The 12,129-nt window shown below is 37.0% G+C and overlaps 1 protein-coding gene across 1 annotated transcript; it reads right to left on the bottom strand.

Moving 5' to 3' along the window:
- Positions 1-138: 138 nt before the first annotated feature.
- LOC139946872 (uncharacterized) lies at positions 139-11,484 on the bottom strand. Its single transcript, XM_071944623.1, has 4 exons — positions 11,348-11,484; positions 7,118-7,189; positions 5,615-5,731; positions 139-3,837 (listed from the first exon to the last, which is right to left on the bottom strand). The coding sequence occupies exons 1-4, from the start codon at positions 11,409-11,411 to the stop codon at positions 3,512-3,514; spliced, it is 579 nt and encodes a 192-aa protein (XP_071800724.1). The 5' UTR covers positions 11,412-11,484; the 3' UTR covers positions 139-3,511.
- Between the last annotated feature and the right edge of the window lie 645 nt (positions 11,485-12,129).

Below are 12,129 nucleotides of genomic sequence, written 5' to 3'. Positions count from 1 at the left end.
AATTTTTCAAATCATTGACTTTGTTATATTTGTAGCTCACAACAAAATGCGAGTGTTCAAATTTTTTGTTAGGAGTGTAATTCTTTTTGAATCAATGACTTTGTTATATTTGTAGTTCCTTAACAATAAAACCTAACCAGTTCACAACAAAATGTGAGTGTTCAAACTTTTTGTTCGAAGCGTAAATTTTTTGAATCAATGACTTTGTTATAATTTGAATCTTGCTGACTTTGTTATATTTGTAGTTCCGAAACAATAAAAACTAACCAGTTCACAACAAAATGTGAGTGTTCAAATGTTTAATTTGTTTTAAACTGTGGTTGAATGTAGCTTGAGTAAAGAGTGTTATTTTTCGCAGAACTCGGGAATACAGCGACTAGCACACATCAGTGCAAGGGTCAAACAAAATAAATAAACACTTAAGAATGTATACTTCTCTATTTTCTAAAACAAATGATGAATCATACCTTTTTTAAAGAACAAAGATTGTACTGAAGTTAAAGACTATTAATTTTAAGGCATCATTTTTTTAATTATGCGCATGCTGCAGAAATCCATATTAAGAAACGCCAACAAAAAATCCACACCAGTTGCCTACTAAACTTAACAACAGTGCTCACCTTAAAAAAAAGTTTATATTTATATAGGCACTGAACACTATTGATAGTTACTCAAAATAATTGTTAGCACAAAAACTTAATTAGTAACAAGTAATGGAGAGCTGTTTATAGTATACAACATTTTAAGAAACGGCTCCCTCTGCAGTAACAGAGTTTTTGAGAAAGATGTATTTCTCACTCAAATATTAAAAGTCTTCAGGCCTACAGCCTTTTATCAGGAACTGGAAGCACAAAATGATTTTGTGCAACAACTGTGTTTTTCATTTCATTATTCTCTTGCAACTTCGATGACCAATAGGCCGTATTAAATAACCCCTTTTTGCTATGAAAGTCACCATCTTGTAGGTCAAACCGTATGCGCGTCCAAACGCGTACATCAAGAAGCACGCAGCATTCCTGGTTTGATTTCTACGGCACAAGCATACACACACGCTTGCAGACGCCATCTTGTAGGGCCAATATTTGAACGGTGACGTCATACTCAATACGGTTTCCGAATTTTCACTGGTTTGCTATTTTATGCATGTATTAGGATACACCAAGTGCGACTGCTGTTCTTTGACAACTACCCAAGGTTTTCAGTGCCTTTAAAGTATGCGGACAACGTTGGTTAATGTCGGGGGTGGGGGGGGGGCGCTTTCAATAGGAATATCGGGCATGAATCTACGCTAAACAGCAGAATTCAAAATAAAATAAAATGATGCACTGTTAAAACTACATAAATAGACATCTACATGTAACAGCAATGTATAAAGTTAAGTACATGTTTTGTGATGATTAGACAGATGGTCTCTAAATGGTTTTAAACATCAACAGAATTGATTAAGACACAAAGCAAGGTGTTCGTTTAACTTACTTTTACATATTCATTTAATGAAAACAAACTGAAATTCTCAAACACCCTTAAATTGGCATAGGTTTAAGTTCAACTAGAACTGCATTTAATGACGAACAAGTGTTTGGTGAGATTGCTGGTGATTTTTAGCGAGGGAGCTATGTCACTCGGAGTTGTGAGTATAAAATTTTTCATTATGGAATGTTCGGAAATCTTCAGCTTGGATTTGTGTTAGATAGTACGCTGATAACGGAAATTGCCTAACTCTGAGAGTTGCCAACATTTGCATCTTGAAAACAGCAGGGAGATTTCGGACAAGAATCTTTTAAAAAAAAATGTTTTTTGCAAGTCCGCCCCAAACAAGGCTTAAGCCACCCTTGGTATGGGGCTACAAGATGAAAATGATTAAACATTAAAATAAATCGGGAGAGCCAGAGGCAGGAATTGATATTCCTTCTAAAACAGATTGTAGGATGGAGGGAAACACCCACCAGGCAAGGAGTTCCAAGAGAGATGCAGTACGTGGAATAAAGCTGTTGGAATGACTCTTTGTTCTACATCTCAGCAAATAGTGAGATGTTTTGGTTTCAGTCTCCTAACGATGACTAGAGCAAGCTAGTCAAAACGTCAAGACCAATTAGGACACACTCTGCAGTAGAGAAGTTTTTAGTTCCCTCGATCATCTAAACCGAAAATAAGTGTAGTGGTCCCGGCCAAATTTCTATAAAGTAGTATTGATATCTGATCCCCCTTAGAAGCAGAACAAAACAAAACATTTTTAAAAATTAATTGTACTCAAACATCTCTAATATAATTTGTTATTTTATTTTGAATAATAAAGTCTTCAATAATAAATATTTTTTACTTTGCACTTCTATAAATCGCATACTATGCATTTGATGTAAACATTAAATTAATAACAGAAGTCAACAACAACAAAATGTTAATTTTATAAATAGTGACCTAAATCTCGCAATAAATAAAGATAAATGCTCTAAGTGCACAATCTTTAGCAAATAAAACTCTTTTAAAATGTATTCTTTTTTTTCTACTTAATGAACAGAAACATTGTAATCATATAGACGACGTGACCTCTGACGTCACACGAAAACCATAACATGGCGGGCAAAACCTTTGTGTTTTCGCAGCCAGCTAGAAAGTGTCTGCAATCTTACGTGTCTTTTTGCCCGGCGAAACATGACGTATACAGTGTTTTTTTTTCAACAGAGAGCGGTTTGAATGTAAACATAGGTCACATCGTCTAAACAACATCAAACCAAAACAGAGTTTGGAGTGTTTAGCACACTATTGGTACACTCAGCCTGGGTACACTAGCAGAAATACAAAACAAACACAAATGAAGAAAAAAAAAAACAGAATTCTGTATCGGCATGTTTGACCCCGTAAGAATTCCATGATTTAAGAGAAAAAGATGTTTTCAGTAGCCAAAATTCTTCTATTGCCCACTTTTTAAAACAAGATTATTTTGCATTTAATTTATCTCTCACCATTACCATTACACTGCCTCTCCAAACTAATTTTCTCAAAAAAAACAAAAAAAAAAAAGGACTGATGCGTAGACAGAAACCATTTATTCTTAGTTAGTTCCGAGTTGTTTTAGTTGATTATACTATAACAAACAGGGCATCAGGTTGGCTCAGTGATTTCTTTCCCGGCCAGTTTTATTTCTGTTTACCCCAGGTTCGAATCCCAACTCATCACACTTGCATGTGAATTGCGTTTTCAGTCCCTACCTGTGATAGTGTGGGGTTTTCCCCATCCAGGGTTTTTCATCCCACACCTGAAACTAAATTATTATTCAGCGACTTTGAGCTGTAAAGATATTTTCTTTGAAAAAAAAACCTGAATATTTCTTCTAGTTTCCTAATCGCATCCCATTATTGATGTTTGCACTCTTGGGTGTGTAATAAAACAATTATAAATAAAAACAATAAAATCATCTCATCAAAAAATACTTTTCAAGGTCAAATTTCATTCCCCTACTTTACCGACTAAATAAAAAAGTGTGTTGCACCTTTAATGTATACCTTTTGCTTTAAAGAGTGTGGTAGTTCTTGTCCCGTCGAGTTTTGTAGAAGCTGTATGCAAACCCGAGTATAGCGACGATTACAATGCCTAAGACGATCCCGCCAATAAAACTGGCCGTGTCAAACTTTTGAGTGGAAGGTTCTTTCGTCGCGGGGGATGCAGTTGTTACGACGTCCTTTCCGGTGGTTACGTCCTTTCCGGTTGGTCCAGCAGCGGGAGTTGTTGGGGGTGGCGTTGTTTTGTCGGAGATCGGGGTGGTTTGCTTTCCTGCCGTTGTTGGCCCTGTTGTTAATTTTGCTGTAGTTGGTGGCAGGGTTGCTGGTTTATCAGTAACTGAAAGGAACAGTTGAAGAATTAAATTATTTCACTTTGTTTCCGGAAAAGTAAATTATTCAATACCAGGGTTCTTCTCCCTAAGATTTTCTCAAAACTATTGGTCATTCAGGACCCAAATTTTTGAAATTTCGCCAAAGGCAAGGACGCTAAATAATAATAAATAATAAATAATAATAAGACTTGTAATGCGCACATATCCACCCTGCTGGGTGTTCAAGGCGCCGTAAATAAGCAAGATTTTAATAATGTCTGGTACAATGACTTGCTTAGTCACAATGTAACGCTTACATTTGAATTCTCCAGACTATGCAAAATGGTTTAGGGCAAGCCTTTGTATAGCAACCTCCAGATGAGCAAACCCTGGTACTATTGTGCTATACACATCCATTCAGAATAATTGTGTTCGGGTGTTCACCGTCTCTTATGTAACTAAGCAAAAGCTTGCCCCTCATCATGTGACATAGCAACTGTCGATAGACTGAGGAATTCCAATTGAAGTGGTAACTTGAGATCAAGCACGTCATTGTACCAGACAATATTCAAATCTGACATGCAAATGGCTTATTGACACAAGGTTTATAGAATGTTGTCTACTTGGTGTTTAACATCAACACTTTTTGGTCAAAAAGTTAAATAAATGCAAAAATTATAATTGTTCAATTGTTTCAACACTCAATTGTTTCAAGACTCAAAACTCTAAACTGGCAAACGCTTGAATCCAGACGACAAAGACTCATTGTGCAATTCACCACTAGTTGTTTATTTGGTTTAATTTATTGTCCCATCATCAACTTGAATACCTCTGTCAATACCCGACACATCGATACACTTGTATTCAACCATTTGTATGCTAGAACCCTCAGCCTAAAAAACACTTCAATTCATTCTTTCCCTCGTGTTTAGAGCGGTCTGCCAACAAATATCTGCAACTCCCTCACCCTCAATTCATACAATTGTTTTAAAAGATACCTGTGTCAGCACTTCCAGAACCTGTAGAGTTTTTCCAAATTGTTTTTAATTTATCTGTTGATAAAGATTAGCCCTTTTCTTAATTTCTATATTTTTATTTCCTCATTTGTTCATTGTTTTAAGGTCAGCCTTTTTTAAACTCAAATGTGCACTTCCAAATAATCTTGCTACAAATAAATAGGTTTTTCCTAACATATACATATTTATTTTGTTCTTAATATTTATTATATTTTCCAAAGTTTATCTTTACTGTTTTTAAATGTTTGTTAAAGATTCTATTCCCATTTTAAGATTGGATTGATAGGCTTCCGAGTCACAGTGGTTAGGCTCACTTTGATTAATCCTGGCCATCTTAGAATGGGCTTGTCCTGTCTGTTTTTATAATTGTCTTGCTTGATTGCCAGTGCTCTGTCTCATTCAATCATTGGTTTACAATTGTTCTAGGTGTCATAAGTTTACATTCATTGTTTCTTATTCTGTTATATTTCTTTAGTACGGTAATATTGTATCTTGTACTGTTTGTTGAAATCTTGGCCAAATAAATAATAATAATAATAATAATAATAACACCCCTCCAGCTATGAAATGGTAAGACCCTCGGGTAAACAACTCCTTATAAGGAGATTGCTATGCGCGTCGAGCGTCACGCGTATCCCGTGATGTGGCACATGTGTTCCAGCTGTTGCTCTCGACCAATAGGAATAAAGAAACTGTCCCGCTCACAACTGGTTATAAACACTAGTCAAGATCAAAGGTATTAACACCCCCACGTGACGTGCTCTCCACCATGAAAACAGTAACTTACCAGCTTTTACAGTTGTGACTGCTGCGGTGGCATCTGTCGGCGCTGCTACAGTTGTATCAGTTGGCACATCCACTGGGGCAGCTGATGATCCTTTATTTGGTTCTGGGGAAACACCCACTGAAATAGAAAAAATAAGATGTTTAGAATTATATTGGTGAAGTGTTAGACTTGTGTACAAGCCGTTAAATGTCTGTCGCGGTGATAACATTCTGACTCTCTCTGCATTTCCGCTGCGATTCCCGCAATACTTGCAGAATTCTCACGAGACCGCTGACCCCAGCGAGAATACTGAACTCACGACTACAGTCCAATTTAGTAGTCGTTGGTAGCCAGCAGTTTCACACGAGAGCAGCAGCAATTTCGCAAAAGCAGTATTCTATTGCGTAAACCTGAATCATTACGCCACCAACTTGACCCCACTATTTCAATGCGACAGACCATTTTAACGACTTGTCCACAAGTCTTGTGAAGTGTTGGGATCAACGTTACAACCTCTTCCCCATCATATAGGTCTGAGCCTCTGTCTTTTCTTCAACTGTTTTAATGGTAAATGTACCACCAGTGTGTCAGACCTGCTTGATTGGGTCTCAGAATTCATCAATTCAATAACCTATCTTTCTGAAAGTTTGTATATTACTCAGCACCTTGAGTACCTTGTTGTACCTAAGACTTTGATATTATTATTATTATTATTATTACAATCGTACATTCACCCTAGAGTTTTCTGCTCTGGCAACCACTGATTTTTCTCAATGAAATTGGAATCTGTCAAACTTAAGAGTTATCACGTGAGGAACGTAAAATTGATAAAACAATGCAAATGAAAAACCACCCAACCATCTGTTTTCTTATTGAGTGATAACAGGTGCACACGGATAGTTTAAATTTATGCACTAGTACAGAATATTGATTGGGGTCGGACACCGATTGTTGTCGCACATTTCCTGTCGTCTCCCACGCAATCCAGTGTGTCCAACCTATTAATGGAATTGGAGGTTAATATTCACATGGCCAAACTCTAAATGGCAATGCTTAAAATAAACATTGTAGGCTTGTTGTATACACACGTAGACAAATGACTAAAACTGCACTCATTAGAAATTGTCCGTTTGCACGGACATCACATGCCCAGGCTACATGATATGTGTAGGGCTTAAAGGCAGTGGACACTATTGGTTATTACTCAAAATAATTATTAGCATAAAACCTTTCTTGGTGACGAGTAATGGGGAGAGGTTGATAGTATAAAACATTGTGAGAAACGGCTCCCTCTGAAGGCCCATAGTTTTCGAGAAAGAAGTATTTTTCCACGAATTTGATTTCGAGACCAAGTTTAGAATTTGAGGTCTCGAAATCAAGCATCAGAAAGGACACAACTTAGTATGACAAGTTTTTTTTTTTTTTTTTTCATTATTATCTCGCAACTTCGACAACTGATTGAGCTCAAATTTTTTTTATGCATGTTGAGATACACCAACTGTGAAGACTAGTTTTTTTACTAACCAGTTGTTACTGCTGGGTTCGTCACTGTTGGGGAAACACCCAGATCTTCATTTGGTTCTGTTCCATTATTTACTGCAATAAAAAAAATTAACAAATTATAGTTTAGACAAAAAAACTCTCTCAAAGTTATTAATGGTTCATAACATGGTGGAATGTGCTGTAGTCAATACCACTCAGTTAAGACCAAGATTAAAGGCCAGGTCACACAGGCCCCGATAACGAGAACGAAAACGATAACGATAAAAATGCCTCTCACGATTGGTTGAATTGCTCCACGCAGAATACGCCCACGCTCATTCAACGAATCGAGGGCGTGCAATTTTATCGTTATTGTTTTTGTTCTCGTTATCGGGGCCTGTGTGACCGGGCCTTAAGACCTCTCTACTGCGATCTTGGGACCTGAGAGGGATGCAAAATTTTACATTAAAAGTTCTCGGCGCTGAAATATTTCACCAGAAGATTATTGGTGCTGGTATAAAACAAAATTAAAAAGAGCTGTCAGATTGGAAGAAATAAAAAAAAAATTATGGACTTTGGTGAAATTTGATTCAAATACTTTGTTTTATCGATTTAACACGTTTAATCTCTTCACAAATTTAATAAAGTCACACACAGACAGAGGACACACACTAAAGGCCGGACTGATGAAAATAAAAAATAAAAATTCCACATGTACAACCAAAAAGGTTTATAGAAGCAAATTTGGTATTCAAAAGCGTACGTAATTCTCCTTTCAACAATATGTAATAATGTAAAAAGACATAATGACCGACATAATGAGAAAGTTTCATTGTAAACATGTACAATGTAGGGGGCCTAAGCTTATTTGTTCTGACGTTTTGTATCCGCTTTGATTTAGCCTGGACTTTAGACTTTGACACTTTATAAGTGACATAGTGTAGAAGGTTTTTGTACTACACACTGTGGGTCGACCATGGCTACAAAACAATCATACATGTTCAAGTACATCCCTGACCCCCACTGGGTTGTGTCTAGACACCTGGCAAAAATACAGAGTGCAACAATCTTAAACACAGTTGAAATGAGAACCTGCTAAATGCAACAAAACATTAGACAGTTGAAATGTTGTAAAGATGCCCCAGGTGATTTGTTTCACGAGCATACAAACCGTACACTTTTTCAAGGCCCCCTCCCTCCCCCTTAAAAGTGTACGAAAAAAATGTTGATTTTGTTTTCAAACAAGTCTTCATCTAGGGAACGGAAGGGGCTTTGCGCAATAATTTGCAATCGCGGTTTGGGAACACTACATTTTTAAAAGAGCTTATTACCATTTTAAACTGTAATCCTTTTTTTTTATATATAATGGAAACAGATATATAATAAATGTTTTATTACGCTATTTGTATTTTTTCCTAAATTATCAAATAACTGAAGCCTTTTTACAATGCAAAAAACATTAACAAATGTGGCGACGAGCGAGAAAACAGATCGACATTAAAAAAAATTAAAAAGCGTACGGCGGGCATGAACCCCCTCCCCCCCCCCAGCGTACGGTTTGTACGCTCGTGAAAATGTTGATAATTGTGAACGGACCCCTTACATTATGGACTGGGACTAGTGAAATGACGAGCTTGGTCCTTCTGGATATCACACTAGGCAATCCCAATTGTAACACTCTACTCTTTTTTTTAAACCCTACACAATTGAAAAAATAGTGCACCCACAAAAATTAATTTGATCTTAAACTCTCATCTTAGAGCCCCTCTTTAGAAAATCTGGGAGTTGGAAAGAAGAAAAGAAAATGCTGGCTTGCCGTTCAAGATCATCGCAAATTAACTTCAACTCAACTTCACTTAGAATTAAGACACTAATTACTTTCTGATCCATCACTGTTTACTCTACCATCTCATCTTGCGAGGTTAATCGGATTTTCCCACCGAGAGGGTTTGAACCAATTGACAGATGCTTTTGTAGCGGGTACTTTGGGTCATGTTCAGCCTAAGGCTGAGGCAATTATGCTAATTGAGGTGACATTTAAGTGTTTAAAAGCACTGGACAGGTTTATGTAATTGTCAATGACCAGGGCCCAATTTCATGGCTCTGCTTTAAAGGGACACACCGGCTCACCGTTTACGCAATTTAGGGGTGTAGAATCATAAATAATGTTTTTATAGATGGTTGCTGTAAAAAAAATCATCAAAATGTCACGTATTTAGCGAAAAATGATTTAAAAAACCCAAAGCGGCCATATAACAAGCTTCCGTTACACGGACTCTTTGAATGTGAATCTTATGTTAGATTTTTCACCATTATTTACATTTTGTAGCGATAATTTGAATACATGATCTTTTTCGTCAATTATTCGTAAATAATTTTGTAAAAAAAAGATTTAAATTTGGTTTAGTAAGTTACTTTTAGACGGCTGAAAGTAAAACTAACCCGGAAGGTCACGTGATTGTTTGTACCACTTTTTGGTTAGAACAATCACGCGACCTGCGTTTTTGTCTTAAAATGCTCAAAAACGGCTAAATTTGATGATTTATTTTAAGGACTGTTCTTCTTCATTCCTAAAAGACCGTTGAAGTCATATCTTAGTATATTTTGTAGCCCAAATAGCCCAATTCGGCCGGTGTGTCCCTTTAATACCGTAAGCACAGCATCGGCGCTTACGGAAGCAGGGAATTCTGTGCTTACGGCTAACGTATTTCACAGGTTAGCAGCGAGTTTTGGCTTCTGCGCGTGCGTACTCCACATAACTAGGCATTCTACGCTTACAAGGCTAGCGCAGAAATTCGGCGCTTGCACGTAAGCGGGGAATCTTGATCGTAAGCACAGAATTCGGCAGTAAGCAGAGCCATGAAATTGGGCCCAGTATTCTCACTTGGTGTATCCCAACATTAGGCCTACATGTATAATGATGCAGTAAAAAAAAAAAAAAAACGTGAAAATTTGGGCTAAATTGGTTATCAAATTCGCAAGAGGAAAATGAAAGAAGAAAGATCGATAGAACACCCTTTTTGTATTATTACTTTGAGTGATTTCAGATGCCTAATAAAAGGCTTCAAGCCTGAAGTCTTTGTTGAGTGATTAATCCCTTCTTTCTCAAAAAACTACGTCACTTCAGAGGGAGCTGTTCCTCAGAATACATGCTATACTATCAACAGCTCTCCATTGATCGTTACCAAGTATGTTTTTATGCTAACAATTATTTTGAGTAACAACCAAGTGTCCAGGGGTGGATTTCACAAAGAGTTAAAGGAACACGTTGCCTTCGAACGGTTGAGATGGTCTTTGAAAAGCGTTAGTATGTTTGTTATAATTGCATGGTTAGAAAGATAATTTAAAAGTAGAATACAATGATCTGCACAATTTTTCCTCGAAATTACGTGGTTTTCCTTTACCATGTTTACTTTGCGAACTAACACCGTAATTTTTCGCTCAAATAACAAAAGACTTCAAGTATAACTAAAGCCTTTTATTGCGCATGCATCAGACAAAGTAATTAATGCAACAAGAGGTGTTTTTATCTTTCATTATTCTCTTGCGAATTTGATGACCAATTGATTCAAAATTTCACAGGTTTGTTTTTATGCATGTTTGGATGTTCACCAACGGGGACTGATTTTGTTCCCAAAACAGTGGCGATTCGCTGGAATCCCTACTGCCACTGCCAGTACTTCTTTCATATAGCTGAGGGAATCTAGCAAACATGATAATTGATTGCATTTTTTGTAAGGAGCTAAAATTAGAATAACAATTGTATTTCCATACATGTATCCCCCAGATCATAGATGACTCATTCATTCATTTGTCATTAGTCATAATGGACCGAGCCGAGGTAGTTGATTCATTCGTTATCGTTAATGCTCTTAACAATGCAATGTAACAATGAACAGAATGACAGGCAAGATACGTGTCAACGGCAGACGTCGTGTGTAACCATTTAATTAATTAATTAATATTACTTTTTTTTATTAGGCCTAATTAATAAAAAAAAAATAATAATAATTATAAATTTAATGAATGCAATGTTGTTATGTAACTTCTACTTCATTCATGTTTTAATTGTTACCATGCACAGAGCTTTATTACATTGTCAAACTCAATAAAGAATAAATCAAATGCAAAAATTGTAATGACAAATCAAAGTTGTTTCGAAATTTTAATCATTCAACCCACAAAATATCCAAGAAATGAATGAACGACTTGGTTGGGCATGAAACTTCAAACTGATAGAAAGAAATGATTTTAAAAACAACAAGTATTTACCAGGGGCAGACGAAGCGTATGCTGCCAGCAGAACAACAAGGAATATTCTCAAATACATCATCATCTTGAATTGTTTGAAACGACAAAAAGACACCTCAGCTAGCTTGCAGCATCCACTGACGAGTGATGATAAAAATGATTGCAAAACACGATTTGCTGTGATGATGTTGCCGTGTCACTTTGCTGTATGTTAGTCTTGATAAGCAACGTTAGTTTTTGTACTATCGTCAGTAGAGGGCGCAATATAACAGGCTCATAATAAGTCAAGTCTAGCTTCTGCTGCTATCAGTGACTACGTTTACAAAATGAACGACGCAAATCAAGACTAGCCTTTCAATTGTCGAGTGCAAGCAGAGATTGCGCGGTTTTTAAGTGATTCATATTGCGCAAACGTTTGGTGGCGCCCTTTAAAATCTGACACATCACCAAGATCGAACGCACCCCACCCCCCCCCCCCCCCCATCATCAACATCAAGCCTGTATGCTTCCCTTGTTGGATGACGAAGCCCTACTACAATAATTTCCGCTCTCTTAAATCACTTGCAGTGTTGTTGTGGTGATTTTATCTCTCCATCTCCCTTTTTCGCATCCCCATTTTTTGAGTCCCCCTTACTCTTTAGTTTCAAAAAGTGCAACATCCAGTCATCCGGGGGGGGGGGGGCGGCGGCCAATCATAAAGCCAATCATAAACCTTGGTTATTAACTTACGCGCAACAGACCAATCATAAAGCAGCAGTTGTCCACACGTAAGAGGGCGGTATTTAACTTACGCGCAACAGACC

Source organism: Asterias amurensis, chromosome 14, assembly GCF_032118995.1.
Source record: "Asterias amurensis chromosome 14, ASM3211899v1".
NCBI classification, from domain to species: domain Eukaryota; kingdom Metazoa; phylum Echinodermata; class Asteroidea; order Forcipulatida; family Asteriidae; genus Asterias; species Asterias amurensis.
Note: the sequence above shows the minus strand (reverse complement) of the source record. Positions and strands in the feature narration are given on the sequence as shown.

What these genes read in the sequence shown, in the direction of transcription:
- LOC139946872 (XM_071944623.1), bottom strand. Translation starts at nt 11,411, where the DNA reads ATGATGATGTATTTGAGAATATTCCTTGTTGTTCTGCTGGCAGCATAC. An exon ending in ATACGCTTCGTCTGCCCCTG is followed by an intron (nt 7,190 to 11,347) that starts GTAAATACTTGT and finishes TTTTTATTGCAG; the next exon opens with TAAATAATGGAACAGAACCA. An exon ending in AGTCACAACTGTAAAAGCTG is followed by an intron (nt 3,838 to 5,614) that starts GTAAGTTACTGT and finishes TGTTCCTTTCAG; the next exon opens with TTACTGATAAACCAGCAACC.